The sequence below is a fragment of the Diuraphis noxia genome, unplaced genomic scaffold (genome assembly GCF_037042655.1).
Source record: "Diuraphis noxia isolate RWA-SAM2 unplaced genomic scaffold, SU_Dnox_SAM2 contig0004, whole genome shotgun sequence".
Taxonomy (NCBI): domain Eukaryota; kingdom Metazoa; phylum Arthropoda; class Insecta; order Hemiptera; family Aphididae; genus Diuraphis; species Diuraphis noxia.
This window is the reverse complement of record NW_028301714.1, coordinates 27,587,409-27,608,365: the sequence shown is the minus strand read 5'-3', so window position 1 is coordinate 27,608,365 and position 20,957 is coordinate 27,587,409. Positions and strand designations below refer to the sequence as shown.

Here is a 20,957-nt window from a genome sequence, read left to right as displayed (position 1 = left end):
GCGCTGAGGGTCTGGGTATGGTTGTTGACTCGTTTTTAAAAATATACCTATAACAACACCATTTATAGTAATTTCAAAACAGTGTTGAGAATAAAATTATATTTTATTATAATTTTCTATCGTTTATGCATTAAAAAAAAAAAAAAAAAATGTTCACGACTGTAGTATCTTCAAACAAAATATTGTTTCAGAGAATTTCGCGCAAACAAAATGTGTGCATAGTTTTAAAATAATCACCCTGTATACAATATTATTACATGTGCGTGTGCGTAGACGCGTGAGTGTATCGTACACCAGTCACCAGGTACGGTGCGTTTGTACATGTACAACTCTCGGAGGTCGTTCAACTGGCGGCAGTGTTTGGGGAGTGAATAGCACCAGCTTATAGTTGGTGACTTAGAGTGCGGTGTGGTGGTGCGGGGCGCTGTGGAGGCCGTCGACGTCGGCCGCGGGTCAACGTCATTTTCACCACCCCTCGACGGCCGCTGTAGCTGCTGTAGCGCGCACGAGTCTCAACCACCCGCGTTCGATTTTCCGCTGCCACAATCAAGTTCTTGGCTTTGATAATTCTTCCCCCTCCCACATACCTAAACAACCCACTCGTATCGCGGCAGTTTCCGCCGTTTCCGGCGGCTTTTACCCGAGCCAAACCGGAAATGAACCGCCGCGCGTGAAAAATTACGGAAAAACCTCGTGCACGGTCCAAGGAAGTATTATATTGTACATAAATATTTCAAAATATTATTGCTTAAGAGATGAGAGACCATGAGTATACAGTATACTGTATACTCGTGTACTTGTCTATGTTGCAGTCTGCAACAATGGACAACCGAGTACCGACGAAGTGTTTCAGAATCCAGACAAAGACGACGCGCGACGGCATGTTGTCTAGAGAGGGGGCGGTAGGGGAGAGTTGAAGACACGCGTGCACGTATCATACTATCATTAAAAGACGCATTATGTCTGATAACTAACTTTCCGACGGATAGACAATAGACATTAATTTTGGCAATAGGCAACCGACAATCATTGTTGTGAAAAATATAAAACCAACACAAAAACTCGTGCAGACTGCGGACGGTCTGGTCGGTGGTCGGCGGGACAAACTACAAAAATAATAACATTCATAATAATAATACCGGGCAGCGGTAACGGCGGTGCTAGAATTCCCGGCCGAAATCCCCGGGCGCGCCAGCACTGCGCGTGGCTGACTGGTCGAGATTGTAGGCGTGGCGGGCAAGCGGCACAACGCAAAAATGTGTTGAATGAAGGTTTCAATACCAAAGACGACGCCATTTTGTGTTTTCAACGTTATGTTTGATAATAAATCGACGATCGTTTCGACTCAGGTTTTCGCGTCGTGTTAGTTTTTCCGAAATCGCAACTCTCTGACGCACTCTGATCACTCTTTTCGGGTGATATCATTCAATTGTCACGCGTGCACCCATTTGGACGGACCTATGTGAGTACACCAACATTATTATTGTCGTCGGGGCGAACATTCGGCTTCGGTTACGGCAGCAGCAACATCAGCAATGGCGGACGACGACACGACGTCATTACTGATGTTACTGCCGCCGCCCCCGCGTAATGTTAGGTACAACAACAAAATATTAGCCGGCTCCGTGTCACCGGCCCAAACTTCATTCTTAAGCCTTCTGAAACCCGTGAGTCTAGTAGGTACCGACTTGCCTACGGTCGCTGGGCCTGTTGTCGGAAAGGCCTCTTCTCGTTAGACCCACCAAATATTCTTTTTTGTAGTTAAAAAACTTGCCAATTCTTTTGAGTTTACGACGTGTTTATCGATAGGTAGGTTAACTACGGCTTTAGACAATACTCCCGAGATATCTCTTTGTGCACGCCCTAATCTTACTCACTAAATATCGGTCCTGCTGGTCAACAAATAGTTAACCACTATAATTTTGTCATATGGACCTTGGCAGCTGAATAAAGATCTTGTAAAGCAAATATCTTGCAATAGTTATATTTTAGAATTGTTTCAGTGGTTAGGAATCCGTCATGTTGAATGTGCACAATATTGACTTTGTTGTAAATCATTGGTATTCTCATGCTTTTTTTTAGATGATTTGATTTGCATAGGTTTCATTGCATAGAATCAATATACACAACATTCATTTAACTAATACAGAGTTGATGAGATCATCATATGTTGATACCTATCATTGATTCAACATTCTGTTAGGGTCCTTTTGATAATACTATTTACACAAACCTGCATTATTTTATCATCATTATTTTATTTTTTTGTTCACCTCTACATAATATTTCATAGTTTACTTGTTTTGTTTAGAGTTAAGTTATTGTGTTCTTCATACCGTAAATCGTTGCTGTCTATCCTAATTTATGATTGATTTTGGTTCAGTTATTTGAATATCTTGGATGTACCTATTTATTCATCATATAATGATTAGCCTTTAAAAACATTGATTATTTTTATAATTTATACATTTTATAGCCATATATATATACATATTAAACTATTACAAACAACTTACTCACAACAGCCGGGTAATTTCATTTAAGCAATCTCTTATTTATTAAGGATAGTGGATTATTATATATTGCTTAATTAATGTTTCCTAAATAGACTGTTTAAATTCATAATATGTAGGCATGAGTTTGTGACAAATAAATTGGTTTTTAAGATTTTTTCTAATACCTATTGTAAATTTATAATTTGACTTAAGAGTCAATTGGAAATCATTTTATCAGTACTCCAAAAGGTTATAAAAAAAGTTAAGTCTATAGTGTTCAGTAGCAGTAAAAATAACTATGCACATTAAATAAAGTATATACCTAGAACAAATTTTAAGTATTATGCCTGGTTCATAATGATGAAGGATTAATAATAATGATATTTGAATATCCTAGGTTAAGATATTTTATCCTTATTTGTATTTTTAATGTTTCAATTCAGGGGACCGGTCCAATGTGTGATCGACCGATAAACGGCTGGTCCAATGTGTGATCTACCAATAAAATATGGCTGGTCCAATGTATAATTAGCTTGCTATAATTTTGCTTGTTATATTCATACTGCAAAAATATTTTTTAAATCTGATAAAAAAAATCACCAAATATTTTAGTTTGTATTGGGTGGTAAATTGCCACCATTCTTCTAAGTTGGCTGTCTAATAATAGTGGAGATGCGCCTTCTACTTTTATATTATACTTGGACTTGACTAACTTTCACAACGACTATTGTTTGAGTATGAGCTCTAGTATTCGATCCACAAAATTTTCAGTATGATATACCTACAGTTTGATGAATAAATCCGTGGTTCTTCAGAGAACTATATGCTCGCTACTGATCGCTTTAAATCTTTATACCAATTTCTACCTCGCTTTCTATTATTAGTATAAGCGTTTTTCGATTCCTTTTTTCTACAATTTAAAATCGACCTTTAGTATTGTTGTCTTTATTACACCACAAACCAAATACCCATGGTCGCTGTATTCTATTTCCATAATTTCGTTGGTTATTTTCTACCGGAGTTTCATTTTCATAATTTGAAGTTTCTTCACTATCTTCATGTAGTCGTGGGTTGTAATTATCACGTTGTGAGCGATCGTGATTATATTTTGGTTAGAATATAGGTATCTTTTATTGTGGATCACACGTTGTACCTACAACGCTTTTTCACAGATAGCCGTTTATCTGTAGATCACACATTGGACCGGTCCCCAATTCAGAGTATATCGACTTAATTTAAAACACTTAGCTAAAAATTTAAGGTCAAGGTCTCAAGAAAAATGTTAATAACATTATGAAAGGGTCTTTTTTATTTATTTACATTTAGTATGTAATATAAACAATTCATTTTTTTCTTGTTGATACATTTATTATTATCCATAAAGACAATTGTTTATACTATTTATACATCAATAAGTTTTACCTACAATTACTAGACTAGTATTATTAATGATTTTTTTTTTGTTATTCAAATTTAGAATCTTTATTTTTGTGTGCTTGATTATTAGATGAAATGAACTAGAATTCATAAATTTATGTGAACAATGTCCTTGCTATCACTTATTTATTGTGTTTGTGAGTTGTGACTTTTGGAAACTATCATTCACGGGGCTTCTTTTGAGCTGTTATTAATTTTATTGAGTGTATTATATATTATTTAATATAAAATGATCATAAAGGTTATGTCATTTTAAGGTAAAATGTATTTAAACATTTTTTTTAATTCATCATCGACTACTTTGGACAAATTTATGGTAATCATAATATTATTTATTAATAAGAAATAATGTTTTCTAAAGTTTAATTTTATATTATGTTAGTAGATACTAGGTTGTATCAATTATAAATCAAAAATGAATTTTTTTCTTTCTATTTTTATTAGCTTCTAGTGTAACTATGATACCTTAACTATTATCAAAATTCAAAAATGAATTTTTACCTGAAAAAGATATATTATTTTCTATTTGGTAAAGAAGTACCTTAAGGTACTTAAATAGTAAATAATTTTAATATTTATCTATAGCTAGATATTAATAATTGTCCATACAATTTGGAATTAAATTTGTTTTTTATACAATTTGTCAATTACATTATTATGCCTTTTTTATCTGTTAAAGTGTCAGTTTAGCAAAGTTATTGAAATATCAACTTTACATGAACCCAACATACCTTAAATACCTAGGATTTTAATACTTTTATATAAAATTATAGATCTATTTTTCCTTTATACATTCCTAAACAGTTGGGAAATTGCAATGAAATTTGGTACTGAGATATATTATATCTTTGTGCAGAAGATAGGCTAAGTTAAAAAGTGATAGGCCAAAATAATAAATTATTATCAATAAATATCAAAATTACATAATGATAAAACTATATTTAACATTGTTGTAAGATTATTATTTAGTATATTTTAACAATAATCTATTTATATGTATAAAAATATACTGCTAGTATAATTACAGGACATGAATTTTACACACAGTTTGAAATATATAAGAGGTAGGATTTTTATTGGATTAAGAAGTGCATGAGTTCATCTAGTATAATGATTAATAATAATAATTAAAAAATAATCAACCATCAATAAACAAAAATCTCTATTGTAAATCTCAAAATGTCTGTTTGAGTAGCTCCCGGGGTTGGGCCCATAACTTTTTAATTTGGCCTATCTTCTGCCCATAGGTCTGATACTCAAATATATCTCTGTACAAAATTTCGTCGTCATCAGTCAAGCCGTTTAGGAATGCATAAAAGACAGCCAGAAATCCATTAATATATATATAAGATTCAATAATATATATCTATCGACAATATTTTAATATAGTGTTTAATGTATCTATTAATAATTGTATTAATATTGTTAGAGGATAGTGACTTGTAAAAATACAATGTGGGTATTTAAGTACTTAGCTACGCTTGCATATCATGAGTGCATAGATTTTAACACATTTAGTTAAGAATGCTGATATATATGTGATGGAAGATCCCTAGTCCTATATATTAGTATGCTTATATTAAAAAAAAATCTGTTTCCTTACCAATTGTTTAATGATATCTAATAATAACATAATTCATTTTGTTTTGTAGATCAAAGGTACGTTCTACGGGCAAGTGTATAATCTAAATGGTGCCTTGCAGACAGTATGTCTACATTGCCAGGGGTCAGTTTGAAGGGGGAGAAAAGCAAAGGAAAGAATTCATTTCAATCATTGAAAATAAATAGTTTATATAAAGTAAGAGAAATGTTTTTATAAATTTATAGTATGATAATTATCATTTTATTAGCTAAATGCAATTAAGAAATAACCAGTGTTTTCATTTTAGGGTGAGTCTACGGAAAGTAACCAACATAAAAGCATAGTACCACGTAAAAATGGATTGCAGTCTATTGGAAAGGTTATCCGCAGTGTTCGTAACCCTGTCAATTTACCAAGTGAGAAGTCCGAATCTAGCCATGAGTCTACAATTAATCTAGTCCCTATCGGTGGTGGAGGATGGAACAAACCAGTCATAGAGAAATCACTTGTGGTAAGATTTCAAATTTTCCTAAATTAAAATATTTTAAGAAGTAGGTTATTAATCTTTAGATTTAAAAATATATTAACATTTTAGGCTGCGGGCAAAGAGATTCCGCCTACATCTATTGCCACAACGACATCTCAACTGTCCCAAAGTGGGCCTGTACAGGGACAACAACATGTTTCGTCCCATCCTACTTCCGTTCAAGTGACTGCCACCACCACAACTACAAGAGTATGTTTGTATTGTTTATTAATTTTATGGAGCTTAACTAATTTAATGTTCGTATTATTATTATTAGCCTTCTCATGCCGATGGCAAAACATGGGCCAAAAAAATTGTGGATGTTCCAGTTACTCCCCCTTATTTAACACACCGTACTATGCAATTCCAACAAGAATTTCCAAGTCTTACTTCAAGTGGAGAACACAAAAATGTAACAAACACAAATATACCTATACAGGCCAGCACAGAACAGAGACCTTCCCTTCGTCCTCAAAGTAAAAAAAGAATATTATAATTATGTTATATTTTACATAACTTAAACTCATATTGATTTTTTAGCCGAAACAAGTTGGATGCAAGGTGGCAGTCGACCCCAAATGCCTCAAGGCGCCGGCAATGTTACTGGAGTTGTTTCAGGTCAACCTCATTCTCAAACATCTTCCGGTATGTAAATAGTGTTTTTAGTTTATAGTATTTGCTCAATGTTAATCTTAATTTAGAATTAAGACAATGTTTATGTGATTGCAAAATTATTCTTCACCAGTGCAAAATTGCTATATTTTATTTTACTTAATCCAAGACTAACATTGTTTACAAAATTTTTTGCCCGCTATTTGGCACTTACACCTTATGTTAAGAAGTGAGAGTTATGAGTTAAGAGGACGCTACCACATATTTGTTGTCTTCATTTTACAAGTGCATAACATACCAAATATACCCCTAGTAGATCCCGTTTAATTCCGTTATTTTAAAAATTAGATTAAATAAATTAACCTATATGGAACTTGATAATAAGAACATATTTGTATGTTTTGTTTGTATGTGGGTTTTTTACGATAAAATAGTTTTTAAATGAGTTATTAGCATTCTTAAATTTACGCTTTTTTATATACGCATAACCTGCTACCACATTTAACTATCATAAAAATAACCCATACAAACACAGATAAATCTTAACTACAAGTTTCATAATAGATCGATTCACTTTATTTTTTAATCTATCCTAGCTAAATCTGAGCGTAAATGTGTTATGTTATGCATTTGTAAGTAGGAGACATTAAATGGTCGAGTAGCGTCCTCTTAAAACCATTTAATTTTCCACCACCAGAAGCGTGTGCATCAGCGGCCACATTTCATTCCTTAGACTTGTATATCTAGATGATTTTCAATTCTTTTGTTTATTCTGTGATAATAATGATAAAATGCTTAATTTATGATTTTTTTATAAATTATTTAATTGAAAAATAACACCCTTGTTCTTAAATTATTTATATACCTAACTTTTTTCATTATACAGTGAAAACTATTTATAACGAAAAACTCTATATTACGTAAATAACATTAAGTTAACTTATAGTGGTTGGTTTGATTTAAAACCTATTAATTACTTTCTATTACAAAAACTCTCAATAACGAAAGAAATCACATGGTCCCTTCAGATTTGTTATAGAGAGTTTTCACTGTATATATTTTTAATAATTGTGCTTACTCAGTTTTATTTGGTAAATCATTAAAGCTATAATTGAGCTTACTTTACACTGGTTTACTGTTATTATTCATCAAACCTAAATCTCTTATTTGTTTTAGAAATTAATTTTTACTTTTATTTTAAGGGACAGAATATGTGAATGGCGTACGGAGCAATTCGGCCCAAAATGGGGTGGCCGGGGCCCCGGCCGGCCTGAATCCTTATCAGATGCAATATAATATGACTAAAAATCCAGTTATGAGGAATATGCTGCCTAATTTTGTATGATTTTAAATTAATTTTAAAACTAAATATAATAAATTTGTAAATATATGTTTATTAATAACTAGATGGTTCCAAATCAATCAGATAATATTATATATCATACCAAACAACATAATTATCCATCAGAAAAAATGTTTCACCATATTTCATCAACATCAATGGCCACTGATGGTGTTTTAAGTAAACCTACTGCTGATATCAAGGAACTTATACCTCCTCCAATTATCCGTGAAGAAGATTTAAATAGAATGAATGAACTTTCCAAAGAAACTGGGTGGTCTATTCAAGGAGAAATTGACTACAAGTAATAATCTTGTTTTTATTTCTTTACTAGATGTTATATTTTATTATTGCTTGGCTTAAATATTAATTGTGTTGTTTTGTTTAATTAGTAAAAAATTGGACTTCAGTGATGACGAAGACCAATTAAATGAAAAATTAAATAAACAATCATTGAATAGTAATATCAGAAGTAGAACCGATAATGCTAAAGGTTACTTAAGTAATAAAACTGGCAATTATGATACAAGTCAAAATTTAAAGGTAAAAAATGTCTTTTATCAAATATTTTGTTTTAAGTTTTAATTTTAATTTTTTTTTTTTAGGAGGGAGAGTGCTTGCACATTAATGCCAACGGAGGCATGTCTTGTAACCCAGAGTTCATGCAATCATATGGACCATCAACATCTCATCAAGTTAGATTTAATTTTAATTTTAAATATTATAAAATGTCTGTAATTAACAAAATTCCTTAAATATTAACTTTAGGAAGATGAGCAAATAGAAGATTATATGGACGATGAGTTAGGGAGACAACGTGACGTAAATAAAGAAGTACTAACTGTCATACAACGTGCAAAAGATCGAAAATTAGAAGAGATGAAACGTTATGAACTGCAACAACAATTAGAAGCAACTAAATTAAAGAAAATGGATGGAGGAAATAAAGATAATAAAGTAAACTTTTCTAATTATATATTCATTTTTACGAAATATTTATCTTTATATGTTAACTGAAGTGATGAAATTGTTTTCTGCCAGATGATTATTGCGGCCAAAGTTTTTTGTCCCTAGTTATAGAATAATTAATTTACCATACATCATTGAAGTCAACCTTATAAAAATATTTAAATTTGTTGATCCTATTCCTTATACTTATTTGTAGAAACATACATTTAGAGGACTATTTAATTATTTACGCCGACAAACACTAAAAAATAGTAGAGAAATTGAGTGAATATCCAATGTTATAATTCAAATACTTATACAAATTTAACTTGACTTACCAGTAGACTTTTTTTGTATGATAAAATTAGACAAACTCATGAATAATCTTGTATTTTGTAATTCCCAAATCTTAAATTTAAAAATATTAATTTTTATTAATATCTAACTCAAAATAAATCTCAAATTTTAGTTATTTTTACAAATTTAGTCAAAATTCCAACTTTAAATTCTTCTTAAAAAAGATTGTGACAATGTATTTTTAAAATTGTATGCGTCAAAAATATATTTGGTGCCTTATATTAAATTTAAAAGCTTTTTTACTAATACATTTTTACTGTAACTTATAAGAAATAAAGCGGGAAAGTCGTGGATTTCGCTCTGCTGTACAGGTTACCTATTCTAATGGATAAAATTGAATTTGAATCCAATGATATTATATCATTGTATACGAAAAACGATTCTAAGCAGAGACGGTTTATCTGTCTAGAATATAATATAAATTATTAAAAAATTTCAAGTCTTAGATTTAAAAAGAAAATTTTTATGCATTTCTATCTAAGATAATTTGAACATTACCGTAACTTTTACGTATTAAGTCAATATTTGAACTTCAAATGTTAATAAAAAAAAATTGTGCCTATGTATTCTTATAATTTTTTTATCACTTTAAGGATAACTTATAAAAAACTTTGTATTAAATTTTCAAGTATTTTGATAGGGCCAAAAATATTTTATCGACACTTCAAAAAAAAATTTTCAGAAAAATTGAAAATTTAATTTGTCTATAAATATCTCAACAAAAATCAAAATATTTTGAAAAGTAATTTATTTATAGATAACACTAATATAAACATTTGGTGACAATTTCTTCATGTATTTACAGTGATTAGTTTATGAATTACAACCATATAAAAAAATTGATTTGGTCGAAAACTGGTTATGCGTAAAAATTCCCTTATTTCTGTCACTTTTTTTTTGTTTTTCTCGATTTTTTTGAATACTGTTGGAAAATGTTTACTTTAGACCTGTATAATGCACCTAGGATATTCACTTTTACATCAGAAACCACCCCCCAAAGTTTGAAATTCAAGCATTTTTTCGACTAGTTATGCTGTACACAGACACAAAAAAAACACACATCATTGTAAAATCAATACATTCATCACTCCGTTCAGAATCTAAAACTAAAAAGATCGAAAATTTCAAATGTCTATAAATAACTTCACAAGAATTAAAATATTTTTAAAATTGTATTATGTGTATAAAATTTCAGTACAAACATTTAGTGAAAATCTTATGTGTCTAAGGCATTTTTTTTAGTTATACCAATACCAACATTCAAATTTCTCTAAAATTGATGTTACGTAAAAATTCCTATTTTTCTTAATTTGTTTTTGTTTTTCCCTGTATTTTGAAAACTACAGGGAAATTTTAAATTGAAATTCCTCAATGACCCAACTAAATACACTTTCTAACCAGAAAAGTTAAGTGTGTTTTACATTGCAAAATGTACATTCATCATTTCACTCAGAAGCTTAAAACAGATTGTAGTATTTTGAGTGATGGTAATTTGTATTTATATAAAATGTAGGATTACTTTCTTATGATATATTATTAATAAAGTCATAAAGTTTTTTTTTTTTTTTTGATGGTGGCTAATTGTTGTTGCAGGATAAAGAATTCATAGACGATTCCTCAGTATGCAGATCTGATTTATCAAAAGATAAATATGATGAAAGCAATGACAATAAAGAAATTAATAATAAATATTTACCTTCAAGACTGCAAAAACAATTTGAACAAAATAATGACGTCAGTAATAAAGCTCAAAATGTTTCTTCTACAAGTAAATTAATTGTATTTCAATTTTGAGTTTCTTATTTAACAGTTTGTTATTTTTTAGAAAGTATTAATACACTTTGTCGTACTGATAGTGATATGAGTAGTAGTGGTTATTCCGAGTATAGAAGTGATTCATGGGTTGAAGATGATCATACAAATAAGTCATCAACTTTGAAACGAGATAAACGAACAGAATTTGATAGGTATGTTATAATGATAATTTTGTCATTAATGTTTGGTTGTTAATGAATTTTTGAAATAAGTAACAATAATGTTTAAATTATGTATATTGTGTTAAAATCATTAATGAAAAAAAAAAAACAAATAATGGTAACATTTAAAAGTATTGTATAAGAAAACATGATAATTTGGTTGTAACTCATTTTTAAATAGATACAGAAGAGAAAAGGTTCGTTCAGATTCTAAAGACAAAAATGATAAATATGCACATAGTGATTATACTTCTAGAGGGGATGACAATAGAAAGAATTACGATCACAGGCGTGATTTCAAAAGAAATGTGTGTATTTTCAATATTTTGTTGTACTTAATTGTATTTAATGTATCAAACATTATTTATTATAGGATTCTGGAGGTAATTTAAAGAAATCCATTGATGATAATTATGATGTTGACAAAAAAGAATTTACAAAAGTATCAAAATATCATTCTAGAGATTCTTTAGAAACTCCAGAAGATATTGAAAAAGATAATGTGTAAGTTTTATATAATATGAGCGATAATATGTGTTTATTGTTTATTGGTATTTTATAGGCAAGTTGATGATGAATATCATTGGAGACAAAATTCTCTTGGTAAAGATTTCTATAAAGATGAAATTAATTCATCAGGCCAATATGTATGTATACACAAAACTCTTTTTTTTTATATTAATAAAATCTATAACTAATTTTTTATTAGGGTAAAAAATATATACCTGGCCCCATAACTCAAGAGAAACTTGGGGCTTGTGAATTGACCAGTGAACCTAAACGGAATTTAAATCAATTAGTGAAAAGTGAAAGAAAAGATATGAAGAAAAATGATCAAGTAAGTGCGGAAATTAAATTTATTTGTTTACATATTATTACAAAAATTAAAAAAATTCTCTACACTAAAAAATATGTGATTCACACTTTTAAATTAATATTATTTCCATCTATAATTGTTAGTTATATTTTGTGATTCATTTTTCATAACTGCTATTGAAATTTAAAGAAAAACAAAAAAAAAAACATTTTTATATTATTTTATTGAATTTATTGTAGTAAAATTTTTTCTAATAGTGTTTAATTGTATTAGTATGCATATATTAATGCTTTATTAAATATTATTCTAGGGTGACGATTTATCTTCTAAAGATAAATCTGTTTGGGATTTAGCTCCAACTAATAATAAAAATAAAATATTGCAAGAACAAAAACTTGAACAGGAAACAAAAAGTGGTAAAAGTGGTCAAAAAAATGATGACGACAAATTACCAGGTATTTACAATTAAATTTAATTATAGGTTTTATATTTGAACTTTTTTTAAAATTAATATCAAGAAACAGGAGCGCAGAAGTTATTCTTGAAATTAATTGACAAAAGTTTCAAATTTACTAACAAAACTGGCGATGAACTTGTTTTCTATTTAGCTACATAATTTAATGAATATTCTTATTCAATTTTAAATTGCCATATAAATTTAAGTATAGGATAGGTATGGGCTTGTATCAAATCCAGAACATTTAGATTATTATTTATGATTTGGTTATATCTCGCGTTTATTGACATCAATTTTGGATGGGGGTGTGGAAACGATTAAGGTGCTCCTGTTACTTGGAGAAAGTAGAAACCTACAAAATAGAAACAACTAATTAAGTAAAATATTTCTAGAACCAAAATCATCTTTTGAAAACAATTCTGGTACTTCTTCATTATCTCATCAAAAAGGGATGAGATCTGATCGCTATGTTGGACCACGTTCATCATATCATCAGAGTATCAATTCTCGAACAGTTTCCAGGTCTGGATCAAATAGAAAAAATGCTTGGCCGGAGTCTTATGAAGAAAGTCAACGGTCCAGAGGTCCTCGACGTGAAGACAGAAATCGAGGTGATGACAGAAATCGTGGCGACGACAGAAATCGAGGCGACGACAGAAATCGAGGCGACGACAGAAATCGAGGCGATGACAGGAACCGAGGTGAAAACAGAAATAGAAATGATGACAGAAATCGTGGGGATGATAGAAATAGAAATGATGATCGAAACAGGGGAAGTATAAGACAAAATGATCGTTATTCCGAAAAATCGACATTACGTGGATATGGTCAAAGATCTGAACAGAGAGGACGAGTACGTTTAGATTCATGTACATTGAATGGACGTAGTGGTCAAAAAAATAGTATCGATGAAAGTGTTGAAAAAAACAAATTGAATTCAAACTCGGGTTCTATAAGAAGTAAAAATTCATCATCTAAGCCACAATCTAAAATGGATACATTTTCAACTTCTGGAGATACTAACCGTCGAGGTGGTGAAAGTCGATTTGGTTCTAGACAAAGTAATCGACCTCTCAATAGCCAAAAACAAGATGACCATTGGGATTCAGTTAGCGAACCTAGCGATTATGAAGCTCAACAAAAAAGTAGTAATCGGCGACTAAGTACTCGTACATATTTAGCATCATCAAGGTAATTTAATATAGTTTTTATAAATAGTTTTTCAATTAAATATTTAATCATATTTTATTGAAGAGGTGACAAAAGATCCACTTATGATAAAAAAGATCAGCCTAAAGAACTTGGAAATACTGAAAAATCCAATCAAAAGTTAACGTCAACTACTTCTGTTAATGACCCTAAAAGTAGTTATAGTGGTAAATTTAATATTATATTCAATCAAAATGAAATAATAGTAAAATATTTATATTTTAATACATTTATCATTATAGGAAGTACTTCTCAGGATGGAAGATCAATTAAAAAAGATGATCAAAAAAAGTTGAATGATTCTCAACAGAAAATTCAACGTATAACTAATCAGAGTAATCGTAAAGATTCTTCTAAACCTACATCTAGAGCTAATCAAAGTAATAACGCAACTAAACCTGGCCAAACAAATCAGAGGTATGAACGTCAAAAAAGCCAGCCACAAATTGGTCAAGATGACTCAAATGTTCCCATTATTAAAGGTTTGATCAAATACGTATTATAACTTAAGTTTATTTAAACTAAAATATAATGTGAATTAAATGGATTTTATTTTTATTTTAGATACTGTAGTTATGGTTAGCAACAATCCTCCACCTCCTCCACAAACAAATGCTTGGGACAAACCAATAACTCATGTTCTACGAGCACAGTCACCTAATGTAAATAAGCCAGTTACTCCACAGTCTAACAACCGACCTAATAGGTATCATAGCATATTGATTATCATTATAGCTATTAATTTTTAATATGTCTAATATCTATCCATTATCTATATGAATCCATATTTCAATTATACATTTGTTAGTTATAATAATATAAAATTATTATTACAATATATTGTATTTTAGTAAACAGTCTCTATTTTTTTCTATTGTTTACTTGAATAAAAATTAATGGTAAAATATACATTGAATTTATTATATTACTGATAATCATGAATTTTTATCTTATTCCAGTTTAACTGAAATAAAAGAAATTCCTGGACAGACATCTCAAAGGTTACCTTCAAATAAAGAAAAATCTTCACCCAATGTTTGTATATTTATATATATATATATGTTCCAAGAATTTAATAATTATTTAACCCTCATTATTTATAATATTTGATTAAAGGTAATGGAAAATGGTATTCTTGATTCATCGCAACGAATGGAAACAATAATATTTGAAAATACTACGTATAAATCAAAACCTAGTGGAGAAGCCAAAAATAAATATAATTCCAATATCAAGCAGCGCAATGAAAAAGGTAATAAAAGATTATATTTGTAGAATTAAACCCATTTTTGATTAAATTATTTTTAGATACTTGTAATTTCAATGAAGATTCTCAAGAAACTTGCTTTAGAGCATTCAAATCTGATAGTAAAGACTCTAAATTAAATGATGCCGTACAGATGTCTATGACCTTTCAAGTATGTTATAAATTATAACAGTTATGTTTAAATATCTTTTACTAATATATCTTTTATTTTAGAATGATGAAAGTTCTGAGTTGAACCTTGGATTTGGCGATTTTGAGTCTGATTTTACTCAAAGTGGAGCTGGTCATTTATCTGCCGAAAACAAAGATGTTATGGCAATGGCAGCCCATACCAGATCAATTCATACTGGCCCATCGTCATTAGCAGCGAGTGACTTAAAAACTATGATAGCTGGCACTAAAAAGGTATTTGCAAAATAAAAGTGGTTTTCTAATCAATGAACATTCATTTTTTTAAATCTAACAACACATTTACAATAGTGATTAAACTTTTACATAACTTGTTGGTTATGTTTTTTAAGGAAAGGACAATTTTACATTAGTTTTAATATCCATATTTTTTTTGACACAAAAGTTGTCAATCAGAGTATAATTTGTAAAATTTTTTTCAATTATAATAAATTACTTTAATTATTATTATGAATATAAAACTACATAATCAATTTGATTATAATCCCGTAACCTATATTTTTATCATTATAATTTGAAATCGAATATTTTTATTCAAAACACAATATTCAAACAAATATAATAAAATTTTTATAGGATATAATACTTTTAGATGTAAAATGATTGGTACGTTTGTTAATGATGCCGTTTAAGTTAAAAGATATAAATAAAACAATATTACATATTTAAAAGAATATTTTTGAATTTAAAATTGTATAAAGCCTACTAAATAGTGAATACAATTAGTGTTAACTTTATTTAAACTTTTCACAATATGAACTGCTAACCATACAAGCAATCTTATTTTTAAATCTTTATATGTATTTGTTAATAAAAGTTTTATGATATTGTTTGTAAATACTGAGCTATATTAATTTAATTTTTTTCCCTATTTAATACAATATTTATTTTTTTTAATGTTGGTGAAGGTTTGGGATGATAAACCGGAATCTAATCCACAAATCCAGCAAAACATTGCTGATAGTGCTTTTAATACAGTTTATAGTACTGCAAGTAGTGGACATGATAAATCAGAGATTTCTGTTATCGATGAACAAAGAGTTCACAATCAGCAAGTGTACAGGTATGTACTTTGGTACGTGACACATTTTGTTGTAATTAACACGTAGGTTTACAATTTGTCCATAGCTGCTTTTTAATACATGTCACATGGTTTAAACCCCATAAATAAATGCGAAGTTATGTTATATTTGACCAATCATGTGATTATTATTATTATGTTTTAATTTTTTAGCTCTGCTCCTCAGTTACCAACTGTTGCTGGCTCTTACATTCCAGTGTCCATGGCTGCTGCTGGTCAACTCAAACAAGATCCAAATGCTGCTACCACAAACGTATGCAAGGTAAATACTTGGCTGTCAATGAGGTAATATGTCATTTATAACAATTTTATATTTCTCAAGGTTAAACCTCAACCGCAGGGTACATTGTCGCCCCCATTGAGTCAACAACAACAACAACAACAGCAGCACCAGCAGCAGCAACAACAGCAACAGCAGCAGCAGCAGCAACAACAACAACAGCAGCAATCATCAACTAGTACTCATGTTTTCAGCTCTACAACACCTCAACCACACACATCATCTACACCCCTTGCTAATGCTATACCAACCCAAGCAACACACATGAATTTACAAGTAATGAAAATAATTAAAAAATTAGCATTATATTACAGCACTTGTTTGTATATCATATTATTCTTCATTGCAAGATTTTTGTGAATATATTTTTATACTTACTATGAATTTTTTATATTCCAGATAATGATGGAAAATAGCGATGGACTACCTGATATGTATGGTCCACATATTGCCAAACAACAGCAAACACATTTAATATTGAATACCAATAATAAAACTGGTGTAGAAATGATGACGAAACAGTTTGTGTCTGCTGGCACTGGTCAATCTCCTTCATCAACTATTTTGTTTAATTCAGCTCAACAACATTACTCAACAACAACAATGCCACCACCATCACCTTCTGCCCCACAAGTTTATTCATTATTAGAACCTTCTCAAACAGTAAGTCAATTAAAAATAAAACAACTTTGAATTCAACAATAATTATTACAATTTAATATAAATAAAATCAATTTTATATCATAGGTTCATCTATAAATAAGGAATATAATTAATTTTTTCTCACGATTAAATCTTTTCTTAGGTAATAAGTGGTGCTGCACGGTCTCAGTATAATCAATTTGCATATGGTCTTCAATCTAATGGTTTGAACCAAAATATGAATCAATATAATCCATCAATGTTTATTCATGCTGGTTCACCAGCTGGTCAAGGTGGATCAGAAGTATTACAATCTTCTATATCTCCATTCAGAATGGGACCTGTATGTAAAAATTGAAAACTATTTTTGGGTATAATAAATTTAACTTATTATTATCTAATTGTTTAGGCTTATAACAATGGTCAGCAATTAAATACAAACATAAACCCAGTATTAATACCAAGCAGTACTAATTCTTCTTCCTCACAAGTAAAACAGTCCTCACAGCAAATTGGAACAATCGGAAACAAAAATACGTATAATGCTTCAACACCTCAACCTTCACCTGTAAAATAATTTAATTTTTTTTTATTTTGTTTTCCATTTTCCTTACATTATTTTATTTTTAGTTTTTGGTGCCATTTGATCCTATATTCAACCAACCATTCAATTCCATGAATAATACAAGAGCAACACCATTGCAAACTTCCTCGTCTCTATATTCTACTAATTCAGCAAGTAAGTTATAATTTATTATTCATTTTATAGTGATAATCACATTTTTATTTTACCAATTAGCAGGACCTACAAATCCTAGTTATATGCCATCTGCATTTCAACCACAAGTGGTTCCTGGCGCATCTGGTGGCAATACTTTTGGAATTCCAGCTGCCTTTGGTTCTCAAAATGCACCACCCCCAAACATGCAAAGTTATACGTCACAGGTAATTTTGGGATTTACCATAAACTCATACATAAAGATTTTGGTACTATAGCTTACATATACTGTATGTGTATCCCAATAGTGGGACAAATTATTTTATTTATTTGTTTTACATATATTAAGACCAATTATTGGCTTTTTCAAAATAAAGGATAACAAGAATATGTATCATTACATAACACATGACATAATATATAAACTAGATAAATATTAAAGTAGTATATAAGAATGATATAACTGTAAAAAAAATATAAATAGTTAAATAACCATTAATTATCAATCATTACCCTGTACATATCTTTCAATTCTACTTGCAGGACATTGGAACTAGACTAATTAATCATAAATTCCTATGACTTAACAATTTTCAACTTATGTATTTTGTGCATGTGCAAAGGAACTTTATTATTTTTAAATGATAGTTCCATTTTGAATATCATTTTTGGATTGATAGATTTTTATAAAGACATTTGATGAATCAACTTGTGCAGTAAACTCAAAATTAACTTAATTAGAGCTATTACCAATTTAAAAATCTTATAAAATTTGAATATTTTTTTTAATTCGGTAGTATTTATTATTTTTTTCCAAATATCGTAATCTTATCAAAATTATTATTATTATTAAGTAATGAATTATTTTCTATTTGTAAATTAGTCTGTTTTTTTTTTTTTTTTTTTTACAATACTAGAATTTTGTTTCCTGAAAATATTTGTTTTTAAATTATGTTATTTCATAATGGTATTCTTGTAATTAAAACTTGTTGTGAATTTAAATTTAAAATAATGATTTATATTATTGAAATTATTGACTTATAAAATTTATACCTAGTATCGACAAGTCCCATACATAAAGGGAAATATAGCTGGCGGAAATGGTACAAACGATCTTCAAAAGTCTGGAATCACAAATCAACAAGATTTAGGAAATCCAATGTATTCTTCTAACTTATTCAGACAGCAGCAGCAATACTTTGATAGTAAGTCTTCCATGTTTATTCCAAAGATGAATTATTTGTTAATGTTTATTAAATATATTTTAGCTAATAAGGCATTGATGAATTCAAACCAACAAACTCATCAGGCTATGCAAGGAAAATATAGTAATTATCAAGTCTCTGCGACTCAAAGTAATCAGTTGGTAAGTGTATTTTTTAAATTTTCATTGAATAACACAATGTCTATTGAGAGTTTGTGGCTTATGTGTCTAAATTGTGGGTATTGAATATTATAGAGCAAATAAGACAGACAAGATATTTTACAGAATCCAATAAATTTTTATTCATAATTTTGTGTATTCTATTAGTATACATCTGTTTCTTATCTCAGCCCTTGATGCAGCAACCTAGAATGAACATGAACAGCAGCAATAATGGATCAATGGCTGGTAAAATTGCACCTCCATATCCAACTCCTATTCAAAGGCCTGTATCGAATTTCCAATATTTACAACGTATTCCACCTCCACACCAAAATATACGAATGCAACCTAATTGTGCACCAATACAACACTTAATGAACAAAAGTCAATCCTCTAATAACTATTATGTGTCTAATGGAGGTATGTAGTCTAACCCTTAATTTTAAAAGAAATTACCATGTACTATTTATATGACGTATTGTGTTATTTTCTAGGTTTGATTGTTGAACCACCCTTGCCTATACCCAATAAAATTGATAATGTTAATGCAAATATTGATTCAAAAGCCGAAGAAAAAATAGACAGTAGTTCAAAACCACAAAGCACAGAATGTATAGATGACAAACCTCTGGCGACTAATGAATAATGTTAAATCTTTGAGTGTAATACTTTATAAATATGCGTGTAGAGATTAAGTGTCATATAAGTATCATGAACTTGTTTATGTTATGTAAGACGCTAATTTATAATAGTCGTGTTCTTTAGGTATCAATTTATAATACAATATATATATATATATATGTTTAAAAAAAAATCCATAATAATAAAGTAACGTATAATAATATTTATGTCAGAAATCTATCCCAAACAGTGATTTGAAAGTTCTTGTACGCTTTTTATTTGTATTAAGCATGTTTTTTCTGTGTCAATTTTTTTTATCATTATTATTAAAATGTATGGATATTTATAGTAATTAACAACTAAATAATTAAAAATAAAAAAATGTGCTATTTGTAATATGTAGATGTTCAATTATATATTTGGGTTGATCATTTTCTTTTTATAATAGTACAAAATATAAACATGTATGTAATCGAAATGTTAATAGTATCGATTTATAAGAAAACATTTTAATCTGTCGGTTTCATATACATTATTATAATATAATAATCATCCAGTAAATGGACGAGAACAAAATGATTATTTTTTTTTTTAATTGTAATTGATAATAATAGAGTACTTGTGTTTGAAAATTATGCCGATATAAATGTATGCTTGTTATTATTAGAATGTTAACAATTTAAGATTACATTTTTTATTTATTCAATTTATTCAATTTAAATATTAGATTTTTTTTATAATTTTCATTTATAACTATTACTTTTAAGTCTTTGTTTACTTTATACATTTCCCCCCTCATCCACCCTTGAATAATAGATCTTTGATGATAGGTATTTTCAATTTTGTAAGAGAAAAATCATGCAGTTAAATCAGAAAGAACATACTAATCCTATAAAATATGTAATTTATGGAATGTTTTTCTTTTTTTTTCAAATGAAGTGTAAATCCGATTTTTAAAAATGTTTCGTAATAGAAATTAAAAAAATATATATATAAATAAAAAAAAGGAAGAAATAAAAAAATCTATTCCCAACA

General features: G+C 29.2%; 1 protein-coding gene across 9 annotated transcripts; it reads left to right on the top strand.

Moving 5' to 3' along the window:
* The first annotated feature begins 1,254 nt into the window (after positions 1-1,254).
* On the top strand, positions 1,255-20,957 carry LOC107171164 (uncharacterized). 9 transcript variants are annotated; one of them, XM_089225386.1, is made up of 38 exons: positions 1,255-1,462; positions 5,585-5,730; positions 5,822-6,025; positions 6,110-6,250; positions 6,318-6,516; positions 6,581-6,685; positions 7,855-7,991; positions 8,060-8,298; positions 8,387-8,537; positions 8,600-8,689; positions 8,763-8,951; positions 10,893-11,067; positions 11,125-11,266; positions 11,457-11,583; positions 11,649-11,779; positions 11,838-11,922; positions 11,985-12,113; positions 12,403-12,547; positions 13,065-13,740; positions 13,804-13,925; positions 14,001-14,240; positions 14,323-14,464; positions 14,718-14,793; positions 14,875-15,010; positions 15,067-15,176; positions 15,239-15,430; positions 16,123-16,289; positions 16,449-16,557; positions 16,618-16,851; positions 16,975-17,238; positions 17,381-17,560; positions 17,627-17,785; positions 17,848-17,956; positions 18,017-18,162; positions 18,993-19,140; positions 19,204-19,301; positions 19,490-19,721; positions 19,796-20,957. In XM_089225386.1, exons 2-38 carry the CDS (start codon positions 5,641-5,643, stop codon positions 19,945-19,947), a joined length of 6,171 nt encoding a protein of 2,056 aa, XP_089081512.1. In that variant the 5' UTR covers positions 1,255-1,462; positions 5,585-5,640; the 3' UTR covers positions 19,948-20,957. The 9 variants fall into 9 exon arrangements, with proteins under 9 accessions (XP_089081512.1, XP_089081509.1, XP_089081511.1 ...); XM_089225383.1 differs by having other exon boundaries at positions 12,942-13,740; positions 13,804-13,913; XM_089225385.1 differs by having other exon boundaries at positions 12,942-13,740; positions 16,123-16,277; positions 16,636-16,851.

What these genes read in the sequence shown, in the direction of transcription:
- LOC107171164 (XM_089225379.1), top strand. Translation starts at nt 5,641, where the DNA reads ATGTCTACATTGCCAGGGGTCAGTTTGAAGGGGGAGAAAAGCAAAGGA. An exon ending in CAACACACATGAATTTACAA is followed by an intron (nt 16,852 to 16,974) that starts GTAATGAAAATA and finishes TTTATATTCCAG; the next exon opens with ATAATGATGGAAAATAGCGA. An exon ending in TATTAGAACCTTCTCAAACA is followed by an intron (nt 17,239 to 17,380) that starts GTAAGTCAATTA and finishes ATCTTTTCTTAG; the next exon opens with GTAATAAGTGGTGCTGCACG.